The sequence below is a fragment of the Phocoena phocoena genome, chromosome 2 (genome assembly GCF_963924675.1).
Source record: "Phocoena phocoena chromosome 2, mPhoPho1.1, whole genome shotgun sequence".
NCBI classification, from domain to species: Eukaryota; Metazoa; Chordata; class Mammalia; order Artiodactyla; family Phocoenidae; genus Phocoena; species Phocoena phocoena.
This window is the reverse complement of record NC_089220.1, coordinates 138,927,470-138,953,603: the sequence shown is the minus strand read 5'-3', so window position 1 is coordinate 138,953,603 and position 26,134 is coordinate 138,927,470. Positions and strand designations below refer to the sequence as shown.

Genomic DNA, 26,134 nt, shown 5'->3' with positions numbered 1-26,134 from the left:
CCGGACTCGGCCGCCCCGCCCCCGCCGAAGTCTTAAAAGCCTCTCTCGCCTCCGAGCGTCCGAACTGCCTGCTGCCCGTCCCGGCCAGGCGCCCCCTGCAGCATGGCCTGGAACACCAATCTCCGCTGGCGGCTGCCGGTCATCTGCCTGCTCCTGCAGGTGGCCCTGGTGGTCCTCTTCGGCGTGTTCGTGCGCTATGACCTGGATGCCGACGCCCACTGGATCGAGGAGAGGATGTCCAGGAACATTTCCAGCGACTTGGACAACGAATTCTACTATCGGTACCCGAGTAAGTCCCACCACCTTGCAGGCCCAGCTGCGGCATATCCAAGCTGTCCCCACCGGGCTGAGGGCCCCACCGGGCTGAGGGCCCCGCCTGGCCTCACCTCTGCAGCCTGCTGCTCAGGAACATGGGGCAGGCAGGCGGGAGCGGAGGAGGAAATGCTGCCCACAGGCCCCCTGGCCCGCTCCTCTTAGGCTCCCCACCAGGGGGACTTCCCAGTGTCTGGAGATCAAGCTTGGGAAGTGGCCCGATGTACACAAATTCCTTTCACCCTCTGAAAACTCACCAGGGAGAGCTCACTCCTTCCAGGTGCCGCCAGAGACCTCCAGCCTCCCTGTCAGAGAGCCCTTCTTGATATCTTCCAAAGACCTGAGTCTCATCTTGGTCACCAACCAGTGGGTGACTCTGGTTCCCTTGTCCAGCTGTGCCCATGCTTTCCATGTTAAGGGGGTAGTTCCAATGTCGAGGGCTGCAGGGGTGGCTCATTGGCCTACCAGCCCTGCTGCTGGGAAAGGTGTGGGGGACCACGGCACCTACCACCTTTTGGCTTGGAGAGGGAGAAAGAACACCCCTGAATTCTGTCGCATCTGTGGTGCTGTGGTTAAGAGCATGGCCCTGGAATCACCAGACCTCACCTCTATCATGGCTCTGCCATTAACCAGGTGGGTGGCCTTAGGCAAATGTCAACAATGCAGAAACTCAATTTCCTCATCTGTCCAGTGACGATAATAATAGATCCTACCTCCCAGGAGTGGGTTGAGACCTTGCACATAAAGTTCTGGCCTGGTGCTGGGCATGGAATCCTCACTTCATAATGGAGCAATTGCTAGAAGAGCACTAAACACAGAGGCCCTAGGATTCAGGAGTTAGAAGAACTGGTCCAAGGTCACTTGGGTCGGCCCAACCTCCAGACTCCCAGCCCAGGACTCTTTTCATGCCCTTGTGCTTTCTAGTTTTCCACACCATCTACCAGCAGCCAAAGACAATCTTTCTGACTGTTGGTGCTCACATAGTCATGGACTGTTGGTTTTGGAACAGTCACCTATAGAAACTGGTCTTCCCTCCATGGCTTGTATACCCTCAGTAATGGGATTCTACCCATCGTACTCAGATCCAGTTAAATAAGTACACACATTCAGGATGGCAGCCTGCATGAAAAGAAGTAGAGGTGGAGGAGACTGTAGGCCCCGTGGGAGCCAGCCACATTAAGTGCCTCCCCAAAAGCCAGCAAAATCACAGGCTTCGTTAACAGAAATATGGTGCCTAAAAGAAGGGAGGTGAGAGAAGAGGGTGCCCAGCGTTGGTGACACCACAGCCTCTACTGGGCTCTACTCAGGGCCATGTTTTAAGAGATCTTGACAGCTGTAGCCTTGAAGTTTAGACTCCAAATCTACCTTTCACATTGCCCACTTTTATGCTTCTTGGCGGGGGACTGACCCAGCAAATGGTGAGGCAGGCAAGCTTGAGACCCTCCTTTGCCTGTTTCACTCCTTCCCTCCAGCTCTTGCTTCTCTGTTGGCCACAGAGCCAGCCCCTTGGTAAAGCATCAGGGCCAAGGCCTCCCATGGGCGTTTATAGGTCCCCCATGTGTCTGTGCAGTGGAAGGTCTCAAGACCCTCTAATAGGAGCTACAGAACCACGCCAGTAGGGGGTACAATCCTCACATCTCCCCAGCTCCTATCCCCACTCTCTCCACACCCACCCACTTCCTTGCATGCTCTACTTTTATTCACTCAGTGATCACTTATCTATAGGGTGGCCGCATAATTTATCAACCAAATGACACTTTGGAGAGTGAAGAGGTGGGAAATTTGTGCTAGTAGTAATTTGCCAGGACACAGGCATAAACCATGACTGTCTCAGCAAACCAGGGCTTATGGGCACTCTCGTCAGAGAGGTACAGCCCGACACCGCAGGCCTCAGCAAGGGGGTCAAGTGCTCTGTGCAGAAGAGATCTGTGACAGCTTCCTGGAGAGCAGTGGGATGGTGAGGAGGGGAAAGCAGGGCAGTTTAGGGGTCCATGGAAAGAGCACGCGGGTATGTGGGCTGAGCGGCTCAAGTTTGTGAAAAGACTGGGAGGGAGGTCACTAAGCGGGATGAGGTAGTCCCAGCCATCAATGAGGGCCTTGAGTTTCTCCTGCCACGGCCGGGACGCTCTTTGTCATCTGAGCAGGAAGTGACAGAGAGGAGAGGAGTGTAGGGAGAGAATCTCGGCCTCAGGATTCCTTGGCAAGGGCAGGAAGTAGTGGCAGCAACTCAAACCGAACATGCAATCTCTCCATAAGTCATCACCGCCTCTGCATGAGGAAGGCAATGTTATGACTCTCATTTTACAGGTGAGGAGACTAAGGCCAGAGAGGGGAAGTATCTTGCAAAATCACTCAGCTAGGAAACTAGTGAGCCAGCGTAGGAGCTCCGGGGACCTGAGCCCACCCTGCTACACTGCCCTCCTCCCCCTAGTCTCACCTTTCCCCTCTCTTCCTGCCCCTCTTGCTCCCAGTGGCCATGGTTAGGAGTTGGAGCCCAGGTGGGGCCCTGTGCCTGGATTCCTGGGCCTCAAGGCAATTCCCAGGGGCGGGGAGTGAGGGCAGCCCTTGTGGTACTTTCAGGATTCTTGGTTCCAGGCTGTCAACACCTGTGTGGGCCTCATTCCCGCCCAGAGGATTAGTGGAGCATCTGGGCATCTCGGTTTCCAGAGGAGTACTGCTCCAGCTGGCTCAGGCTGGGGCCCGGGAGTGCCTGAGGACAACTCCCCAAGCTGGCCCCTTGGCGGCAGGCACAGAACCAGCTGGGGAACTGCCCTGGCAGTGGCCTCAAAGGCCGTGCTGCAGGCACCGGCTGCTGAACATGAACTTCCTCCTGGGCTGGTGCTCTGGGGCCTGAGGGTCTCCAGGCAGTGTCTGGGGGAAGTTGGCCTGAGGAGGAGCCATCAGAGCCTTGGCTCTTGAAGCCTCCTGGGAAAACTAAGGGAGAAGGGAGATCACCCAAGGTAGAGGATGCCACAGTTTCAAACCTGAAGGACTGTTTCATGAAACCGAGGCAACAAGGCTTGACCTGTGCTCCTGGGAACCTGAACCTCAGATTCAACTCCATTTAATAAAAGACCAATGTTCCCACAAGCAGAGGGCAGTGTAACCTGGTGGTTGACTTTGGAATTAAACAGATCTGGGTCCATCACTAAATGGAGTAAGCCACCTCCTTAACCATGCTGAGCCTCAATATGCTCATCTGTGAAGTGGGAATGTTCTTTAATGCACAGGCTCTCCTGGAAGATTGAAGATGACGGGTGGCTGGGAGGCCACATCTCATGGCATGAAAACAGAGGACAGTAAATGCTGGTATCGAGCTTACTCAGAAGGGAGTGAGTGCTCTGTTGCTGAAGGTGTTTAAGTGCAGGCTCAGCATCCCTTTAGAGATGTGGCCGAGGAATGTCTCTTCCAATATTAGTTTGAACTATTATAGCATTTAAATTCCTTTGTGCTCTCCCCACTTACAAGTGCTTTCTGCATGCTCTGTCAGGCAGGGAGTGTATTTGTTTCTATTTTATGGTGCCGGTGATGGAGGTTAGAGACTTGCCCAGCTGGTCAGTGGCACAGGCAGGGGTGAGGCCAAGCCCTCCCACTGCACAGCCAACCAGCTTCCCCTAGTCTCTGCCGCATTGCTACTCCCCGGCCACCTCCCCAGGAGGTTTTGCAGTGATGGGGTGGTTCTTTGGTCAGCTCTGAGGCATGGGGGAGGTGGGCACAGAGCCTTGGGGAATTGAGGAGCTGGCCGGTATGTTTCAAAGGCAACAGGTTAGGCTGGGCTGGCCTACAGAGCATGGGAAGGGCTGGTACCCAGGCTGCTGCAGGGCACCACTCCTGCTGTGCTGAGGCAGCAGAGGAGGGAGAGCTGCCATAGCCCGTCAGCATGGGAAGCTTTGTCTTCAGGCTTCAGAGATTTTTGAGACTTGGCCAGCTTCAGGCCAGCTTCATTAGGGACCCATAGGGAAGAGCGAGCAAGGAAGCGGGTGCAGAACAGCTGTGTACTGGTGCCCCCTTGTGGCAGCTCTCAGAGCTGGACATCAGGTGCCAGACTCGCCCTATCAGGGACCTCCCAGTGGAGAGCAGGTTCTGGGCTGGGCTGCTTGAGTCACTCCAGGCTGGGGAAGGAGGGGGAAGAGGGGAGGTGTCTTAACAACTTACACTGTCCTCCAGCAAGTCGCCAACCCAATGCAAAGCACCTAGTCAGTCTTGAAAGAGAAAAAGAGAAGTATTACAGTAGCTAATATGATTGCACAACGGCTAAAGGGCCAGGCCTATGCCCAGGGCTTTGGTTGGATGACCAATTAAATGTGCACCACACACCTCTGAGCTCTGTTACTATCCCCCACTTTACAGAAAATGAAACTGCAGATCAGAGAGGTATGTCCCTGCTGAAGTTCATGCACTCCGGACCTTCACACTATTTTTTTTTTTAAGATTTTTTTTTTTTGATGTGGACAATTTTTAAAGTCTTTATTGAATTTGTTACAATATTGCTTCCATTTTATGTTTTGATTTTTTTGGCCACAAGGCATGTGGGATCTTAGCTCCCCAACCAGGGATCGAACCCACACCCCCTGCATTGGAAGGCAAAGTCTTAACCACTGGACCTCCTGGGAAGTCCCCAGACCATTATTATTAAAAGCATTTTCAGTAGCATCAAACTTTATGAAATATAAGTTAATAAAGTGGTACTTCTAATGAGGACTTTGGGAGATAAAGAGAGATGAGCAAGAGAATGGATAGGGAAGGTGCCCAAGGAGAGAGAAGCTGGCATCTGTGTGCCTGAGGCGGGGGGAGGAGAAAGAGACACCTGCAGAGAGGGTCAGAGACAGAGGTCAGGACAGCCAGGGAGTCACATAGAAGGACAGAGAACTGGCCAGGTGGGGACAGTTAGGGAGAAGCCCTGGGAAGCTGAGGCCTCTCTTCTGCTCCACAGGGAGAACGAAGGCAGCCCTGAAACTACACATCACCCCCCAGGAAGGCCGCCTCCAGTGCTCTTCAGCCCTGCCCCTGCCCGCATGCTTCCTCTGCCACCAAACAGCTGACACCCCGCTCCTTGAATGGCCCCCACCTTCTGTGATGCTACCTTTTTCCAGGGGTTCCCCCCACCTCCTTGCCAGCAGCTTCCCTGTCTGGTCTGCTAGCTTCAAGGCAAGCTAGCAGATCCTCGGTTTCTGGCTCCCACTCACCATTCCCACATTCCAGCTGCCAGCTCTGTCTGCAGGTCTGCCTGATCTCAGACCCCAGCTCCAAGCCCCAAGGCCACGATCCATTCCTCCCACATTACCCTGCCCAACACTCACTGCCACCCGTGGGGTCATCTCAGACTCCCACAACCAGCACTAGTCCCAGCATCTCCCTCCCACCCCGGCAACCTCCTCTTCCTTCCCTGTGTTTACCCACAGCTCTGCCCTCCTGCCACGTCCCCTCCCTGCTTTTGTAATTGTGGTCTGAATGTGTCTTCTCCCTCTCTTTCCAGTCTGTCACCCATCATTTCTTCCCAAGAATAACCATAACACCGTGTATGGTGCTTCACATACATTAGCTCAGCTTCCTCTACAACAGTTAGAAACGTGATAAACCATGAAACATGATAATACATGAAATCAGCTGCATACATTGGGAACCTAAGCTGAGCTGCTGTTTGTTTGTGTAGGTCTGCGCAAGAAGCGCAAAGCTCAGAGCACCATACTGGGGCGACACCCACAGCTCTCTTGCATCATCTGCTATGCCCTCAGCCCTTACCCAGCAATGTGCCAGGGCCTCCTCTCTCAGCCTCGTCCAGGTGGCTGCTAGCCAAGGGGTCTATGGCTGAGGCCTGGGCCTCAGGGAAGCCTGCAGGGGAGACAGATGAGGGCAGATGGGGGCTGGCAAGCATAAGCATTGCCAGGCTGCTGTGGGCACCAGGGCCTATCTGCCCAGTGGGTAGGAGACTTTGGACGGTAGAAGGCCTGCAGCCTCCCCTGATGGTGAAATCCCACCTGGGCCCTAGGCTGGCATATCTGGGTGCTGCTGAGATCATGACAGTAACCATTCATTCACTCATTCATTCATTCCTGGATTTTTATGGGGCATCTACCTGGGCACTCTCATAGACAATGGAGAATACCAGAGTGAACGAAACAGGCTTGGCCTTCCCTTCTTGGAGCTTTATAGTCTGGTGGGCTAGACAAACAAACCTAACTACAAATTGTAATAAGAACTAGAATAGAAAGAAGAGGGTGCTGTGAGGGAAAGAACCAAGTTTAACTCAGGGGTCAGGAAGGCCTCTGTGATGAGGTGACATTTTGCCAAGATCTGCAGGAAGAGAAGTTGCTTGGCCATTCTGTGGGAACAGCATCCCAGGTGGAGGGACCACCACGGGCAAAGACCCGGAGTGGGACCGAGCACAGGGGAGGCCAGTGACACCAGGGCACAGGAGGGAGGGGAGGACTGAGGAAAGGAAGAATGAGGAGGCAGGTGGGTAGGCCAGGTCTGGTGGGCTCTGCAGTTCACTTTTATTCAAAAAATGTTTTAATTTGGAAATCATTCCAAATTTACAAAAAGTTGCTAAGACAAAAATAGTACAAAGAACACTGTATACTCTTTAACTCCGATTAAGCTATCTGCTCTTCTCTCTCTCTCTCTCTCTCTCTTTCCCCACATAAACACAAGCACATACACACACTTACTTTTTCCCTGAACTACTTGAGAGTCAGTTGTACACATCATGGTCTTGTAGCCTTAATGACTCCACAATGTTTCCTAAGAATAGAGGTATTCTCTTCTTTAACCACAGTGATCAATTTCATAAATTTACATTGCACAGCACTTTAATATACTGTCCCTATATAATTTTGTCAGTTGGCACAGTAACAACCTTTGTAGCACTCCCTTGCACCTGCACCCGCCCCCCCACCCCGGCCAAGTCCAGGATCCAGTCTAGCGTTAGGTGTTGAATTTATTTGACCTGTCTCTTTAGCCTCTTTTTTTTTTTTTTTAACATCTTTATTGGAGTATAATTGCTTTACAATGTTGTGTTAGTTTTTGCTGAATAACAAAGTGAATCAGCTATGCGTATACATATATCCCCGTATCCCCTCCCTCTTGTGCCTCCCTCCCACCCTCCCTATCCCACCCCTCTAGGGGGTCTCAAAACACCAAGCTGGTCTCCCTGTGCTATGCAGCTGCTTCCCACTAGCTATCTATTTTGCATTTGGTAGTGTATATATGGCAATGCTACTCTCTCACTTCGTCCCAGCTTACCCTTCCCTCTCCCTCTTTAGCCTCTTTAATCTGGACCCTTCCTGTGCATGTAAAGCACCTAGCACAGGGTCTGTCCCATAATAGATGCTCAAAATGGGCAGCCTTTCTTTATCTTTTATGATATTGATTTTTTTCAAGAATACAGCCTCACCCCTTTCTAATAGCATGTTGCCCATTTTTTGTCTGATGTTTCCTCATGGTTAGAGTGGGATTATGCATTCTCAGCCAGAACACCACAGAGGTGATATGTCCTTTTCAGAGTATCTTCCTGAAGGAGCACATTGTCCACCTGTCCCTCACTGGTGATGTTCATTTTGATCACCCAGTCAAGATGTTGCCCAATTTCTCTGCCATATAATTACTGGGTGCTTTTTCCCCTCCCTTGCAACTCATAAGCAGTCTATAGGGAGACCCTTTTAAGACAAGGCAAATGTCCTGCTCTTCATAAAAATTTGTCCCTGGATTTCAGCATCCACTGATGGAATCTTTGCTGTGAAAATTATGATTTTCCAACTTCAGCGCTCATTCCATATTTAACTGTCAGGCTGGCAGCATTCTGCTGTAAGCAAGAGCCCTCCCTGCTATCTCATTTATTTATTTACCTGAGTTCCTATATTTTTATGGTTTTAATTTGTTATGGTAACCTAATTATTTTGGTGCTCAAATTGTCCCAGAATTGGCCATGAGAGCCCTTCCATCTGGCCCCTGTGTCCTGTGACACCTGTGGTAGTTCCTTTTAGTGCCTTATATCTTTGCTTCTCAAAGCTCTTTGCCTTCTGTTATTTTCTGGGAATCTAGAACCATGCAATGTTAGCCCTAGGAGGACACTTGAGATCATTCTAATCCATCCCTTTAGTTTTATCATTGAGAAAACTGAGGCTCTGAGAGGGGAAGTGGCTTGTCTTTTCTTTCTTTCTCCCTTCCTTTCTTTCTCCCTCCCTTCCTTTATTCTTTCCTTCCTTTATTCTTTCCTTCCTTCCTTTCTTTTTTGCTGCACCATGCAGGATCTTAGTTCCCTGACCAGGGATCGAACCCATGCCCCCTGCAGTGGAAGTGCAAAGTCTTAACCACTGGACCGCCAAGGAAGTCCTGGAAGTAGCTTGTCGAGGCCACACTGTGAATTGGTAGAAGGGTTGGGTCAGAACTGAGAATTAGACTATACCTAAGTAACAATAAATGATAATCAAGTAGCAATAAATAATGACATGCCCATTTGGAGCATCTATTATGGGATAGACACTGTGCTAGGTGCTTTACATACACGTCTGCATTTAATCTATGCAACATCTGTGAGTAAGCATTGCAGAAGGTGCTGAGAATCAAGTATGTTAAGTGACTTTCCAGAGACATCTAATTCAAGTCTCAGTGATGCTGGAAGGTGTGCTTGCTGGGAGTGGGGGTGGGATGTGGCAATGTTTCTGGGGGTGATCAACCGATGTTCATGGCCAGTCAAGGGACTCCTAGGCTAGATAAGACTAACTTCTCCATAGTAAAAGAATGGAGCTGAGGGGGCAAGGCCCTAGACCCTGGGTGTAATCCACAGCCTGGCCCCAGTTTCAAATGCCTAGCTGCCCACACCCACCCTTGGTGAGAGTGGTGAGGGGGAGCTGTCATCTCCTGAGGGGGGGGCTCAGGCATTTCTTGGCCTTAAAACCCAGTGGTCTAAGTGGTCTAAAGTCGGGGGGCCCACCTCTGCTCCCCTAGACCAGTTCACTCCAGAAGGTCTTTTTTTTTAATTGAAGTATAGTTGATTTACAATGTTAGGTTAGTTTCTGGTGTACAGCAAAGTGATTCAGTTATACATATATATAAATATATTTTTTCTTTTTTTTTAATAAATTTTTTTTAAAAGGAATTTATTTATTTATTTATGGCTGCATTGGGTCTTCGTTGCTGTGCTCAGGCTTTCTCTAGTTGTGTAGAGCAGGGGCTACTCTTCATTGCAGTGCTTGGGCTTCTCATTGTGGTGGTGCAGAGCACGGGCTTTAGGCACGCAGGCTTCAATAGTTGCACCACGTGGGTTCAATAGTTGTGGCGTGCAGGCTCAGTACTTGTGGCTCACAGGCTTAGTTGCCACAAGCATGTGGGATCTTCCTGGATCAGGGACTGAACCCATGTCCCCTGCATTGGCAGGCGGATTCTTAACCACTGCACCACCAGGGAAGTCCATTCTTTTTCATATTCTTTCCTTTACGGTTTATTACAGGCTATTGAATATATTGAATAGTTTCAATATAGTTTCAATAGTTTCTATTCAATATACTGAATAGAACTATTGAATAGTTCCCTTTGCTATACAGTAGGACCTTGTTTATCTGTTTTATACATAGTAGTTTGTATCATGACTTGATGGGGGTAGTAGTGGCTCCTCTACTTGCAGTAGAGCCATTCATTACTGCGCCTAGCCTCAGGATCCAGATGCGGGCATGGCGGGACCGGCTTCGGGGGCGGCCCGCCCCGGCCAGCGGCAGGGAAGACACAGGCTCTGTGTCGGGCGGAGCTGGCCCAGACCTAGGGCTATGGCGGGTCTTCGCCAGGCCGCCAAGACCCTCGGCTGCGCTTTCCCCCCAGGCTTCCAGGACGTGCACGTGATGATCTTCGTGGGCTTCGGCTTCCTCATGACCTTCCTGCAGCGCTACGGCTACAGCGCCGTGGGCTTCAACTTCCTGCTGGCGGCCTTCGGCATCCAGTGGGCGCTGCTCATGCAGGGATGGTTCCACTCCTTTGACGGACGCTACATTCTCTTGGGCGTGGAGAAGTAAGCGCGGCGCCGGTGGCGGGGCGAGCACAGTGGGCGGGGCCCCGGGTGAGGGGAGGGTCCAGGGGCGGAGCCCGGGGCTTGGGGCTGTGAGCTGGGTCCTCATCGTCCAACCAGGGTACCCGGGGCCCTGCGACATACACCACACACACTCGCTCACTCACTTCCTGATCAACGAGTCCCCAAGGTGGGAGTTCTAATGGTGTCCAAGTGCTGTTGGAGGCTTTCCCTCCTCCTAAGACGCGGGCTGCAGGGACACAAGGCCAGGCTTCTTCTCTCCAGGGGCCAGAGCCAGACCCTCCCCTTTGACACATCAAACATCAAAATTGCCCTGAGAGACCTCAGCCCATGGAACCCATGGAGGCGGCGGTGTTGCGGGTAGCAGAGGAGGGGAAGGAGTGTGGGGCTGCCTGAACCAGCCTCCTAAGGTTCATTGTGGACGGAATGGAGTGCTTCTCCCTGACTTGCCGGTATCCCCACCCACGGCAGGTGTGGAGACCTAGGACTGAAGCCCCTCCCTGCCTCAGCCTCCAGGGGGCACCTTATCCCCATCTCTTCTCACCACTATCCACATCACTTTTCTGTGATAATCTCTTGGTCTGGTGAATACCACCACCCGCTCACATCAGGTAACTCAGCCCCTCCCTCTGTCTGAGGAGACCTCCTAGGAGCCTCAGTGTATCCCTCCCCCCAACACTACCACCAGGTTATACAATAAATTTGCCAACTTGCCAAAAACCAAGTTGCCAAGCAGTCACTTCACTGAATGTCTCATTTATCAAACTCTCTAGGCCATGGCAACTTGTGAAACCTATAGCAATTTGTGTTGCATGGGAGAAAATCAGAAAACCAAGTCTACAGAAAGGGTTTAGAGGCAAATTGTTATAAACCACGTTTAAAGTGCAAATCCCTGCTGTCACATATAGGGCACCAACCAGGTATCATAAGCCAGGTGCCTGAAATTTTAAACATATGCCAAGTATTTGCAAAATATTAATTCACTTAAGCCAATTAGTGACTCCATGAATTAAGAGAAACAGGAAAAACAGTCGACTAGATAGGAAATGTTTCAGAACCAAGAAGTCAGTCTTTTTGTATATAAAATCCGTGACTTGCATATCACTCTACTGTTTAAGATACACAAGAAATTCTCATTCCCAGAGCCATAGACCCAAAGCATAAAAATATCTGTAATATATTTAATTGGCCACCACAGCAAAATAGTTATGGCTAAATGCAAAACAAAAGTATTTTTTTTAATGTTCAAAGGGAATTATTGTAAACTTTTGTGAGTTAAGTTTTTTGAACCAGTTATTTAACAAGTTAGTCACTTGACAACTTGAGTTTTGGCAAATTGGTTTTCAGGGAAATGATTTTCACCAACTGAGCCAGAGTTGATCTCTGGTGCCCAGGGCTGAGATGAGCATGTCGCCCCCAGACCTGACCTGTGGACCCTTCTCCTGGCTTCTGTCCTGTCCCTGCTGCCAAGTCCTCCAGATCGTACCTGTCACTCCAGGGTAGTTCCCCTCTGCAGGCCCTGCCTGAGAGGTGAAATCCAGATCTCCATCTCCTGGGAGCTGATGGCCCAGGTGTGAGCTTTGGTACTCTCCCTCTCACTCCTTCCTAGTGGTCACCTCTGTCAGATGGTCTTCTGGCTGCAGTTATGGGAATTGGGGCAAATAACTCGGCCTCTCTAAGCCTCCATTTCCCATCATTGGTTCGGGTGTGGTACAGGAGGGCCTGAGCAGTACTGAGCAGGCATTTAGGTGCCTGGCACTTAGCAGCTGTCATTGTTCATGCAGCCAGGCCCTGGGGACTCAGCAGTGAACAAGGCTCATAGTGAAGCATACATTCCAGTGAACATCCTTTGTCTGGGGAGGGACCCAGAGGGAACAGTGCCCTGCCCCCACTCCACGCACTGACCCTACAATCAGCTGGCTTCTTACTTCTCACCTCCTGATTCACACACACACACACACACACACACACACACACCTGAACATAGGGGAGGGGCACTCCCCTGGATGTGACTGCCTTAAGGAAGTAGTAGCCCCTGCTGTCCTTACACGAACTCCAATTAACAACGCTCATGACTCGGAGAGCCACGCTGAGAGTCTGCCTTGGAATTCAGGACAGAGTTGCTGCTGGCAGGGCCCACGGAGGCCTGGGTTAGGCAAAGTGGACACACGGATGGAAACAGGGTCTCCTCTGACCACATGATGTCTGCCTCTGCTGGCTGGCTGGGCTTTCAGGGTCCACACTTAAGGAGCGCCTATGTGCCCTTCTGCCTCCATTCTCTCTGTTGGCCTTTCTGCCCCCTCCCTCCACCCAGCCTCCGGCTCCCTACTGCCTGCAGGAAGGCCCCTCTCTCTTCCCTGGATACATATCCTCTCTCCCAAGTAGGGTGACGAGGAGGTCACGATAACTCAAACCCAAGCAAGGCCCTGGTAGCCAGCAGGAGAGGTGTGTGCACAGTGAGAGATAAGGATTCGGAGGCAGAGACCACATCTGGTTAGACGAATTGGGGAAGGCTTCCTGAAGAGGAGGCAGGTGAGAAGAGGTTCTGGAAGGGAAGGTAGAAGATGGAGGGCAGGGCAAGGCCCCAAATATGGGCCACATTCAACAACAGCAGCCAGACCACTTGGATGCCTTAAACGCAAGCTGCCTGCAAGGAGGGGTGGGGGCCTGAGATGGGGCCGCAAAGGAAGGGTGTGGCATCTAGTATGTACCACTGCTGTGCTGGATACTTCACATGCTATTTCTTTCAATTCTTTTTTTTTTTTTTTTTTGCTGTACGTGGGCCTCTCACTGTTGTGGCCTCTCCCGTTGCGGAGCACAAGCTCCGGACGCGCAGGCTCGGCGGCCATGGCTCACGGGCCCAGCCGCTCCACAGCATGTGGGATCTTCCCGGACCGGGGCACAAACCCGTGTCCTCTGCATTGGCAGGTGGACTCTCAACCACTGCGCCACCAGGGAAGCCCTCTTTCAATTCTTAGAGTAGCTCTAAGATGCTATGTGCCCATTACCACAGATGATGAAACTGAGGCTCAGAGAGTTTAGACCGCAAGCCCAAACCCACAAGTGACCAAAGTCTAGGTTCAACCTAGACTCCTAGACTCCCCAGGGCTTGGAGTGCCACTTCTTGCTGTGGCCTCAGCCCCTCCCCTGACCTGTCTCCCCACAGCCTCATCAATGCGGACTTCTGCGTGGGCTCTGTCTGTGTCGCCTTTGGGGCAGTTCTGGGCAAAGTCAGCCCTGTCCAGCTCCTCATCATGACTCTCTTCCAAGTGACTCTCTTCTCAGTGAATGAGTTCATTCTCCTCAGCCTGCTAGAGGTGAGCAGGGTCAGAACAGGGATGGGGGTGGAAGGGACACTTGGATGGGGGCAGGAGGGGGACAGAAAGAGAGAGCTGAGGAGACATGCCAGCTGAATTCAATTCAAGCTTGGCAAGTCACTTAACCTTCTGAATCTCAGTTTCCTCATCTGTAAAGCAGGAGTAATGACATTTATCGGGCAGGAATGATAGTCTACCTGGTACATCAGTCCACCAGCTACGCAGAGAAGTGGTTCCTCACATGCTGATTTTCTCTCTTCTTTCTCTTTCCTGTATATCAGATGGAAAGAATGGGATGTTCCTGCACATCCTCTTCCACACACATATTCCCAGATTGCTCTGCCAAGAAAAAGGCACAGTAAATTGAAGGGGCAGATCAGTAAGAAAAGTTCCCAGGGGAGTGGCCAAGGTGGATATGTATAGCTTCACAGGTTGCACAACTCCAGAGGTGCCATTCACGTGGACCTCTATGGCAGGAATGATGCCCCCTGGAGTTGGCCAATTCACTGGCCCAGGTAAGGGGCACCTTAGGCTGCTGACTCTTGCTCAGACACCTCTTTGGTATATTTGCAGGTATAGGGATTATTCAGGGACCCCATCCATTTCTTAGCCCCCAGCTCCTCTATATTTGGACTGTGCCTGAAAACCCCCAGGATTTTTGGGGTTTTTTTGTTTTTTAATACAAAAGTTTATTTCTCAGAGGCAGGGAGATCAGGGCTTGTATAGTGGTTCCTCAGTATCATCTGGGATCCAGGACCCTAATCTTTTTTGTTCCACTATTGTGAGCACATGATTTCCATTCTTTTTCTTTTCTTTTTTTTTCGGCCATGCTGTGCACACAGGATTTTAGTTCCCCAACCAGGGATCGAACCCATGCCCCCTGCAGTGGAAGCACAAAGTCTTAACCACTGGACCACCAGGGAAGTCCCACTGACAGGGTTTTTGTTTTCAGGCCACCCTACATTCAATCATTCATTTTGTCATTTTTTTTCAGCCACCAGACTAGTCCAAGCCACCATATCCCTTCCTCCTGACTCATCTCCCTGTCTTCATCCTTTTTTTTTTGGCCGCGCCAGGCATGTGGGACCTTAGTTCCCCTACCAGGGATTGAACCCATGCCCCCTGCAGTGGAGGCACAGAGTTTAACTACTGGATGGCCAGGGAAGTAAGTCCCTCGCTGGCTTCATCCTCGCCCCACCCACCACCTCAGGCTAATCTCCACCAGCAGCCATGGTGCTCTGTTAATAATGCATATAAGACCATTCCCCGGATTAAAACCCTGGTTTTTAAAATTTCACTTCAAATAAAATCCAAACTTGTTATAAGGCCCTACATGTTCTGGCCCCAGCCTTTTCTACAAGCTTATCATCTACTCTCTCCCCATCTTTCTGTGCTCTGGCCATACCTTGCTGTCTGCTCTTCAAACACACCAAGCTTGGTCCCACCTCAGGGCCTTTGTACTTGCTGTTCCCTTTACCTGGAATGCTCATCCCCCCCAAGTCCTTTTTTTGTGGTCTAAACTGGAATCTCACCTATTCAGAGAGGCCCTCCCAGATTCTCCTACCCAGTGTTGCCTTCTACCTTACCTCTTCCCAGTCACTCTCTCTCTCATTGCCTTAATTTATTTTCTTCATAGCACGTTTCCTTATCTGATAAGCATGGGAAACCTTATCTTATCTGGACCGTCTCTATTCCCGGCACCTGGCCCAATGCCTAATAAGTTCTCAAGAAATATTTGTCAAGGGAATGAATTTTGGAGTCTAACTGCATGTCAGGCAATGCTCCAGGCACTGGGATACAGAGGTGAGCAGGACTCTTGTTTCCATCCCAAGGAGCTCACAGTCTAGTGAGGGGCCCAGGAAGCAAATAGACAGTGACCATGCAGTGAGACAAGGATTGAGCTCCAGGGCTAGGTGGCCTGAAGGGAGGGGAGGAAGGCCTGAACCAGCACCTGGCAGGTCAGGGAGGCTTCCTGGAGGAAGAGATATCAAAACTAGAAGTCAAGTAGGAGATAACCAGGCAAAGGAATGAGCAAGGGCATTTGAGGCAGAGGAAACAGGGTAGGGAGAGGAACATGGATCTTCAGACTTTCAGAGGCTGTGTTAAAGAGTCTCAACTTTATTTTTTTGTTTGTTTGTTTTTGCCTGCACCGTGCGGCATGTGGGATCTTAGTTCCCCAACCAGGGATCGAACCTGAGTCCCCTGCATTGGAAGCGCAGAGTCTTAAGCACTGAACCACCAGGGAAGTCCCAAAGAGTCTCCACTTTATCATGAGGGCAGTCGGGAGCTATGGAAGGTTTCAGGCAGGAGAGTGACACGGTCAGACACATGTAATGGAAATGTCACTTTGGCTGTGGTGAAGAGAACAGTTGGAGGCAAAGGGTCCGGTTAAGAGGCTGTTTTAGTCACCCTGGTGAGAGATAATGGGACTGGGTTAGTACAAGGAGAAGAAAGTGGATGATACAAGAGTTATAAGGAAGGTGAACAAATAGACCTTGGAGACTGATTGGGGTGGGTAGAGAGAAAGAAGTGAGGCTTAGGTGAGGGGGTACACAGTGGGGTCAACAGATGAGATCTGAAATTGGCTGAGAAGTAGTATCTTGGGTGTGAATTTAGAGGCAGAGAAGGCTCCTTTGGCCCTCAAAACCCCTCCCTGATCTGCTGCAGAAATTCTTTCAGTGCATGACAGTCTTCTGGCCTCTCTTTGAGCCAAGTTTAAACACAATAATGACTGCTGACAGTTAAGGAGCACTTGCCCTTGCCTGGGCCCTGCTCTGAATGCTTCACATGGATTATCTCATTTAATTCCCATCTCTGAGATGGATACAATTATTACCCCCATGTTACAGATGAGAAGACTGAGACTCAGAGAGGGTAATGGGCTCCCCCAAGGTCACATAGCTAGTAGAGGCACCCACTAAGCTGGGAGTCAGGAAACTCAGCTCCGTCAACTATTCAACAGGTAGCTCTGTGACCTTGGACACAAGGTTGGGTTTCCCATCTAAAGCGAGGAAGCGAGTCTGTGATTCTGATGGGGATTTCCTGAGTGGGGAGGACGAGGAAGATGAAGAGAGGGGAGGTTGGGGGCAGGGAGGAAGACTAAATCAGTCAATCATCCACCCCTGTGGAGTGTCACATGCTTGCCAAGTGCTTTACACAAGTTGTCTAGTTTCATCCTCAAGACAGCTCTGCTAAGTCACTAGGACCTGTCCCACTTTGTAAAGGAGGAACTTGGACAGATGGGGAGGGCACCAAATCTGCCTGCTCTGACTCTGGGGGACAGGAGAGAGGAGAGGGGATGGGGCGGATGGTGGGAGGTTGGCTGGGAGGTTGGAGGGCAAGGAGCATGATAGGATGCAGGGGAGATGGGTAATGGCAGTCCGGATGGGGTGGTGTTGGGCCAGGAGTGGTGTGTAGGAGGAAATGTGGAGAGGGGAGACCCCAGAGGGCAGCGGCGAGGTCCCAGGAATTAAGATAAGCTGGAAACTAGTGGGTGACAGACTAGATAGGGCACTGCCCTGGGTCCTAGCTTGGCTTTACCTCTTCCAGCTGTGTGACTGAGCAAGTCCTTTCCAGGCCTGGGTTCCCCATCTGGCCATAAACCTCATCTGTTAGGTGAGGATGCCCTGGCATTTTGCTGACAGGCTTACAGCCTGGGTTCATGGATCCCCCTCTTTATTTTTTTATTGAAGTATAGCTGTACAGGGGATCCCCACTTTCTCCCCTTGCCAGTTGATTGATCTATAAGGGGCCCTAGGCTCCCTCCTGTAGCCTGTGGAGTCAAAAGACAGCTGAACTTCTGTCTGTGGGTAGGGGGAGGTGGGAGAGTGCTCTGAGGAGGGAGAGAGAGGAGGTGTTAGAGTCTTACAGGCCCCTTGTACCCCAGGTGAAGGATGCAGGGGGCTCCATGACCATCCACACATTCGGCGCCTACTTTGGGCTCACAGTGACCTGGATCCTCTACCGACCCAACCTATATCAGAGCAAGGACAGGCCAAGTTCTGTGTACCACTCGGACCTCTTTGCCATGATCGGTGAGAGCTTCCATAACGATTGAGGGCCACCGTGATGACTGAGGGCTGCCATGTCGGGTGAGGACCACTGTGACGGGTGAAGGTCACCATGAGCAGTTCAGGCTGCCATGTTCACAGCTGATCCCCATGCGCCCTGTGAGGTGGCTGCCAGCTCCCTTTGGAGGAAGTGCAGAGAGAGGTCACCTATAGATACTTCCAGGATCCCAGATACTTGTCCCTTTCCCCCATGGGGCTGGAAGAAGTTGGTCAGTCATCCTGTGTGTTCCCTAGGATGTCCCAGGGCAGACACAGTGGTAACCAGGAACTGTTCACTCCATCCCTAGGCTAGGCAAGGTGTACATTCTTATTTCCAGTGTCCATTCATTCCAGAGAATACGTATCAGCCACCCTCTCTGGTCTCTTAAAACCCAGCCCTGCCTCCAAGGAGCGCCTCACAGTGTAGTAGAGAGATGGCCATGCCACCAGATAATCTCCCTACAGTGGAGAAAAAGATTCTCCCTCAAGGTGCTGTGGAAGCCGGTGGGAGGCATTTTGCCCAGTTATGGGGTCAAGGTAGACTTCCTGGAGCAGAGTGGAAGGCTCAGTGGGAGTTAGGTAGTAAGTAAGGCAGGGAGGGCCTTCTAAGAAGATCCCAGCATGAATAGATCTGCAGGGGTGGGAAATAGCTGGGGCGTGTGAGTCATTTGACATCTCTGTAGCTAAAGGACAGGATGCCTGCCTGAGCTCCGTTGGGCCCATCTAACACCTCTTCTCCCGGGCCCACCGGCCCTGTCTGGTCTGGCCAGGCACCCTCTTCCTGTGGATGTACTGGCCCAGCTTCAACTCAGCTGTGTCCAATCACGGAGACGCCCAGCACCGAGCTGTCATCAACACCTACTGCTCCTTGGCAGCCTGTGTGCTCACTGCGGTGGCGCTGTCCAGCGTCCTGCATAAGAAGGGCAAGCTGGATATGGTGAGCGTGGGGCGGGGGAGCAGTGGGGAGCCTTGGGGGGAGCTGCGGCCATGACTGCCTGTGCCCAGTGGGCACTGATCACCACGCTCCGCCGACAGCGCTGTGAAGCAGGCAGCATAAGGGTTATCGCACCCATCTTGCAGATGAAGAAACGGAGGCTCCGGCATAAATGATTTGTCCAGATGACATAGTTGGCTTTAGGCAGAGTCCAGAACCACATTCTTGGAGGTTCTATTATGCCGGCTGCTCTGGATGAACTGGCTCCTCTCGTTCTCCTCCCCACAGCCTGGGTGCTGACAGCTCTTCTGGACTGAGCACCTCCCCTCTACAAACTTCCGATCCTCCAGACACTGGCCCTCAGCCCTCCTAGCACTGCTTTCACCTGCCCTATCCCACACACCAAAGGGGGGAATCCCTCTGATGCATTTGGGAGGTTTGTGGGAATGTGGTGTTGCCCAGTGTCCTTCATATCACACCACTGGGACGTGTTTCTGTCATTAGCGGGAGGGGCCAAACCCCATGGGTGTTGGTAGATTTTTCTGTAAAAAGACAACCACCCCTCTATTTGCTATTCTGACACTAGCTTCTAGACATGGGCACATGTGTGTCGAGACACTGCCAGGAGTACCCGTTATTCCGGGACACAGCCTCGAGCCCCTGGATGCACTGGCCGATCACTGCACAGAGAGGTGGGGACTCAGGAAGCAGGGGGAAAAGAATCAGACACACTGACGTGGGCACATGCAGGGAGGGACATGGAATAATGTCAAGGTCAGGGGCTGTGGCTCCACGAAGACCTGGATCAAGACACCTTTCTGCCCCTTGCTAGCTGTGTGGTCTTCAGCAAGTCCATTAACCTCCCTGTGCCTCAATTTCCTCATCTGCAAACGTCAAAAGATAACTGTACTTACCTCCTGGGCTTGTTTTGGAGAGGAAACAACATCTCCACAAGCCAGTGACACAGTCCATGGTGCAGGTAGGCGCTCAGAGAGTCAGCTGGTGCTGGTGTAGGCTCACAGAGTCTGACATGGATGCATGTGAATGAATAGGCCCCAGAGGTGCCTGACGTTGGCACACGGGCACGTAGAGAACATCAGACATGCAAACCTGGGCACACAAGGATGTGTGGCAGCCAGATACAAAGGGAACATGCAGGTGTGCTGATGGAACTCATTGGCATGGACACAAGAACACTGATTTGTGCACACGGAAAAAGCCCAGAGCGCTGGTGTGGGTCGCACATGTGCAGAGAACACAGGGGTGGCTGTCCGAAGCCTGGGCCCAGGCTGGAGCCCTCCGCAGTCTCCTGGCTTGCTGAGATGCACTCTGAGACATCCCTGGCTCCCAGGTGGCACCCACGCATAGGAGGTCAACTTGGGCTATGGGTCAGCTCCTCCAGGACGCTACTCTGGGAGAGGACTGAGTTCCTGCCCGCTCTGCCTGCCCTGCTCAGGTGCACATCCAGAACGCCACGCTCGCGGGAGGGGTGGCCGTGGGCACCGCCGCCGAGATGATGCTCATGCCTTATGGCTCCCTCGTCATCGGCTTCATCTGCGGCATCATCTCCACCCTGGGTTTTGTGTACCTGACGGTGAGGGCCCCCGGCCAGGGTCTGGGGGCTGGAGAATGCTGGGGTCTCTGTGTTCCTGACAGTGGGGGGCGTTCCCTAGGGAGGGGGTGTGGGACTGGGGAATCCGGGGTCTCTGTATTTGGAGCCTCCAGAATCCTGGCCTCCCCACATTGTGCCATAGCCCCATGCCTGAGCAGCACCTATCTCCCCTTTCCAGCCATTCCTGGAGTCCCGGCTGCGGATCCAGGACACGTGCGGCATTCACAACCTGCATGGCATGCCCGGCATCATAGGTGGCATTGTGGGTGCTGTGACGGCAGCCTCCGCCAACACTGAGCTGTATGGGCAGGAAGGGTAAGAATGGAGGAGGTAGAGGGAGGTTGAGCTCCCTCCTTCCTTCTCCATTCCTCCTTCCTACTGTTCCTTTCAGGTCCAAGACTGTGTCTCTATCCCCTTTCTTGCCCAGTCTGGACCACTATTTCATGGGCCTTCTCTCCTCAACCTCTGTCCTTCCATAAGGATCTTAGAGATCATCTGATCTTTCCAGTGTCCCCATTTTGTAGACAGGAAGGCCCAGGGGTCATTGAGCCTTGGTGTCCACTCATGTGTGGGGTGGCAGCAGGCGGTGATTTGGCCTCTCCGTAGGGCCCTGACCTGCCCCCTGTTTCCACCCCAGGCTTGCCTTTGCCTTTGGCTTTGGAAGTTCCACACTGAGCTGGAACGCAAGCACACAGGGCAAGTTCCAGGCTGCTGGTCTCTTTGTGTCGCTGGCCATGGCCCTGGTGGGCGGCATCATCGTAGGTGAGTGGGACTGGCTGGGCCAGAGAAGGTGGGGCCTGTGGTTGGGGGACCTAAGAGTGTGTGCCAGAGGTCAGCTGAGGCTCCCAGAAACCCTTTGTCTCTGCACTTATAGCGGTGAGACTGAGGGGATTTTTCCGTCAAGGGAAAGGGCTGGGTAGGTAGAGAAGAAGTTATCCCTGACCTCCAACTTCCTTTAGGGGTCATTTTGAAGTTGCCATTCTGGGGACAAGCCGCTGATGAGAACTGCTTTGAGGATGCAATCTACTGGGAGGTGAGTTTTACTGACTTGTCCCCCCACACAAGGGCGGCTGCATTCCCCTCTCCCTGGACCACATCAGCTGGGCTGGGGCCTGAGAAGCGGGAAGCTGAGGGTTGGGGGACAGAGCCTGTGTCATCCTGCTCCTTTATCCAGGAGGCTGTGTCTCCTGGGGGTTGAAGGCTTCATTCTAGAGCATTCTAGAGTAATTCCCAAAGCCTAGTCCCCTGTGCTCCCCAGAGCAGAAGCACCACCTGGGAACTCCTGAGAAATATAAATTCTCAAGTCCCACCCAAAGCTCCTGATTTCACAACTCAAGAGGTGGGGCCCAGCACTGTTTACAAGCCCTCTACCTGACTCTGATGAAAAACTCATCTGTGAACCACTGCCCAAGACCAGTGGGTTTGGGTCCTTACATGCACACTGTAATCACCTGGAGAGCTTTAAAAGCTTTCCAAGCACAGGTCTCAGCCTCCAGCGACTTGGAGTTAATTGGCTTGTGAAGGGCCTGGGCATTAGAATTTTTCAGTACTTAAAACCTCCCAGGTGAATCTAATATACAGCCTGGGTTCAGAATCACAGTGCAGTGCTTAGCTTCTGTATCCATAAGAACCACCTGGAAAAACTCAGTCTCCCAGAGGCTAGCCCAGAAATTCCATTTCAGTAGGGCCTGGGACTCAGCATGGGAACAAGCTCCCAGGTGGTCTTATACTAACACTTCTCCCAGCATCCAGAGAAGTGTTAGTACAAAAATCCAACTTGAGAAACATTGTTCTAGAAGCTAAAAGTAGTAGAATGTAACAGAACTCAGTCTCTTTAAAAACATGCCACAGGGCTTCCCTGGTGGTGCAGTGGTTGAGAGTCCGCCTGCCGATGCAGGGGACATGGGTTCGTGCCCAGGTCCGGGAAGATCCTACGTGCTGCGAAGCGGCTAGGCCTGTGAGCCATGGCCGCTGAGCCTGCGCGTCCAGAGCCTGTGCTCCGCAACGGGAGAGGCCACAACAGTGAGAGGCCCACGTACAGCAAAAAACAAAAAACAAAAAACATGCCACAGTCTGGGCTTTCTGTGACTTCAGGATGGCCTTCCTCCCCACGAATCATTATTAGAGGTATTTACCTGCATTAGGTGATGGAGGATGACACAGAGGGCACTTCTTGCCTCCTGCACTTCCCCCTCCTGACAAGGGCAAGGACCTAGCCTGTGTCTGTGGCCCCTGAGACAAGGGTCTGCCCATCATGGTCCTTCATTTGGCTTTGTATTATTTTATTACTGAAGTATGGTTGAATTACAGTATTATATTAGTTTCAGATGTACAGCATAGTGATTCAATATCCTAATAGATTATACTCTATTTAAAGTTATTATAAAATAATAGCTATATTTCCCTGTGCTGTATACTATATCCTTGTAGCTTATTTTATACATGGTGGTTTGTACCTCTTAATCCCCTACCCCATCTGGCCCCTCCTCCCTTCCCTCTCCCCACTGGTAACCACTAGTTTGTTCTCTGTATCTGTGAGTCTGTTTCTGTTCTGTTATATTCATTCGTTCATTTTATGTTTTAGATTCCACATATAAGTGATAACGTACAGTATTTGTCTTTCTCTGATTTATTTCACTAAGCATAACACCCTCCAGGTCCATCTATGTTGTTACAAGTGGCAGAATTTCATTCTTTTTTATGGCTGAGTAATATTCCATTCTCTCTATATACCACGTCTTCTTCTTTATCTGCTTATCTGTTGTTGAACACTTAGGTTGCTTCCATATCTTGGCTATTGTAAATAATGCTGCTATGCACATTGGGGTGCATATATCTTTTCAAATTAGTGTTTCCATTTTCTTCAGATATATATCCAGCAGTGGAATTGCTGGATCATATAGCAGTTTTATTTTTAGTTTTTTGAGGAACTTCCATACCGTTCTCCATAGTGGCTGCACCAATTTTCATTCCCACCAACACTGTTCAAGTGTTCCCTTTTCTCACATCCTCACCAACGTTTGTTATTTGTAGACTTTCTGATGATAGCCATTCTGACAGGTGTGAGGTGATAGCTCATTGTGGTTTTGATTTGCATCTCCTATGATTAGTTGGCTCTGTATTTTTAAAATCATACCAGAAGTTTTCAGGGTAATCCAATTTTATGTACATAACTAATAAGCCTTTTCAATTCACTCTCTTTAAATTATTTTTTAAATTATAACATGAATAGAAGCTCATTAAAGAAAATCTGGAAATAGAGAAAAATAGAAAGAAATCCCATCACCCTCATTCAAGCACTATTAATAGTCTCGATATATTTCCTTCCAGCCCTTTTTTTAAAATCGGCATTGATTTTTCATACATAGCTGAGATGATATTATACTCGATTTGGTATCCTGCTCTTTTTCTTTATCTCTCTATCATAAGAAGTGTTTTGTGTTATTACATTCTGAATAAACTTTATTTTTTTAGCAGTGTAATTATTTTCATTCTATATTTGAAGTCAGAACTTAAACTATTTCAGACACCACAATTAGAAACCACACAGATTTAATGCTGATGAAATAAACTAAAAAACATTATCAATTCCCACATGTAGAAGTTCTCTCTTGTTTTATTTTTTTCTTTTCTTTTCTTTTCTTTTTTGCCATTGCACAGCTTGTGGGATCCTAGTTTCCCAACCAGGGATTGAACTGGGGCGGCCGCAGCAGTGGAAGCTCCAAGTCCTAACCACTGGACCACCAGGGAATTCCCTCTTGGTTCTGTTTTGATCTTTATAATTTATTCTAAGTTCACACCTTCTCCGTGCTGTATACTCTTCAGCAGTGCTCAGTTTGAAGTAATATAATTCCATGTCGATGGAAGTAAGCCACCATCAAGCCATTCCCATGGCCCCTGGCCTCTGGGTCGTCTACCTGGGAGATAAGGTGGCTTCCCAGAGGACAGAAGTGAGACAGATATTCCCCAGGACAACAGATGAGGGAGTCTTTAGGATCAAATCTGAGCCTTGAGGCCAAGGTTGGGCTGATCTGCCCCACCCCTACTGCACCTACCAATCCACTTCTGGCTTCCCCTGCATCTCCCCCTACCTCACTTTTGGACCTGCCTGCGCTTCAGGGAGCTTGCCCTGCTGCCTCTCACCTGGCACACTACTACTCCTCTTTCAGAAAGTGTGTTCAGCACAATTGGAATCCCCCCAGGCTGGGTTATCAGTCTCTTGCGTGCATTTACAACTCTTACTGTCACTGTGCACTTCACTTGAATGCCTTCCCATTGCTCTAGTGGGTCAAGGACTGTGCCTTGGCCTTGCAGTGCCCTAGCACCCTGGACAGTGGCTAAGTGAACTAGGAGCCAGATACCTGTGCGAAAGACTGCCCTGCTTTGCGGCATGCAAACTGCACGGTGATCACAAGGTGGCGCCCGCCACACACCATTTGCTGCTCCTGACTTGCCCAGGCTCTTCTAGTTCCACCAGGTACACCTACCTGCCCGGCCTGGGTCAGGGCCCTCGGAGCTGCCTCCTCTCTCTGCAGATGCCCAAGGACCAGAAGAGTACTGTCTTCCGTTCTGAGGACCCCACCCTCAAGCCCTCAGAACCTTAAACTCCCAGGGCAAGTGAGAAGCAGGTGAGCATGGGCTTGGCTTGTCAGTGGGGGCCCAACTCTGGGAATCAGACGCCACCAGCAAAGGGGCAAAAAGAAAGCATCAAGAAATGAGGATGTGAGCTCCCACACCCCCCTACCCACCCACCCACAGCGGCATGCTGGGGTTGGTGGGAGAGGCACTCAGAGTCAGACTCTGCGCCTACTGGACAGACACGGTAATTTGTGGAAAGCACCCTGGACTGGAAGAGTGACTTTGAGGAACTCTTCACCCCAGAGACTGAGCCTCACTTTCCTCATTTATAAAAGTGGAGATGAGAAGGTCTGGCTCTGTTCAGTAGATCAACTCAGGCGAGACCCTTCCTTCCTTCCTTATCTCTCTCTCCTTCCTTTTTTTCCATCAACTAACATTTCCTTGCTCCCTCTGTGGAATGCACCAAGCCCTTTCTCATGTCTTTTGCATCTGACCCTTCAGAGATCTCTACAGACAGGTGCAGTTACTTCCCTCTTTTTAATAGATGAGGAAATTAAGGCTCAGAGAGGTTCAGGATCTTCAAAGCCACACAGCGCAAGTGGAGGAACTGGGGTCTCTCCAGGTCACTATCATTGCTCTTATCGTAGTTATCTGACCTCTTCAAAGACCAGAGTTTGGAAAGAGCTGTGTCTGGGACACAGGCTGAGTGATATGTCAGGAGAGGATGCTGGGGTCTAAGGAAAGAGAAAAGAGAGGCTGTCACCGGTTGCTTCTAATGCTGCCCATCTCGTTCAGAAAAGGAAAAGGTGCCCAAGGGGCTACTGCAGAACATGACAGTGGCCCGCTGCTGTTGGCTCTCCCTGCAGGCTCCACAGACTGTTCCAGCGTTCCCCAAGGAGCCAGTGCTGATCAAGCTGGGAACAAAAGAGCAAGGCGAGCGGCACTCCACCTGCTGGCCCGGTCCAGGGTGCCTCCATCTCTCCCTCCGCCTTCATCCCAGGGGACCTGCCTGAGAATGGAGGAGGAGCTATAGACAAAGTGGGCATCCAAGCCAGGTTCTGGCTGCAGGAAGCCTGCCACCAGGGGTCTTGGTGGCCACATCCTGAGAAAAGCAGGCAGGAGTGGGGCTGGGGGCTGGAAGTGGACCCGAGCGCTCCTACGAGACAACGTAGCTGCCAACCACCGACTGCTGGGCTCTTCCACTCCCTTCCTGCCCCTCAGCCAGTATCTCCCATGCCCCCTGAAACCTCCAGGCCTCTCTGTGCCATGCAGATGGTAGCCTCCGTGAATAAAACGTTCTTGGTGTTCTTTGTA

At 51.1% G+C, this 26,134-nt stretch overlaps 1 protein-coding gene across 1 annotated transcript; it reads left to right on the top strand.

Moving 5' to 3' along the window:
- On the top strand, positions 1 to 26,134 carry RHCG (Rh family C glycoprotein). Its single transcript, XM_065870859.1, has 11 exons — positions 1 to 289; positions 10,126 to 10,312; positions 13,497 to 13,647; positions 17,534 to 17,681; positions 18,467 to 18,633; positions 20,087 to 20,224; positions 20,421 to 20,557; positions 20,880 to 21,004; positions 21,202 to 21,275; positions 24,778 to 24,870; positions 25,687 to 26,134. The coding sequence occupies exons 1-10, from the start codon at positions 103 to 105 to the stop codon at positions 24,844 to 24,846; spliced, it is 1,383 nt and encodes a 460-aa protein (XP_065726931.1). The 5' UTR covers positions 1 to 102; the 3' UTR covers positions 24,847 to 24,870; positions 25,687 to 26,134.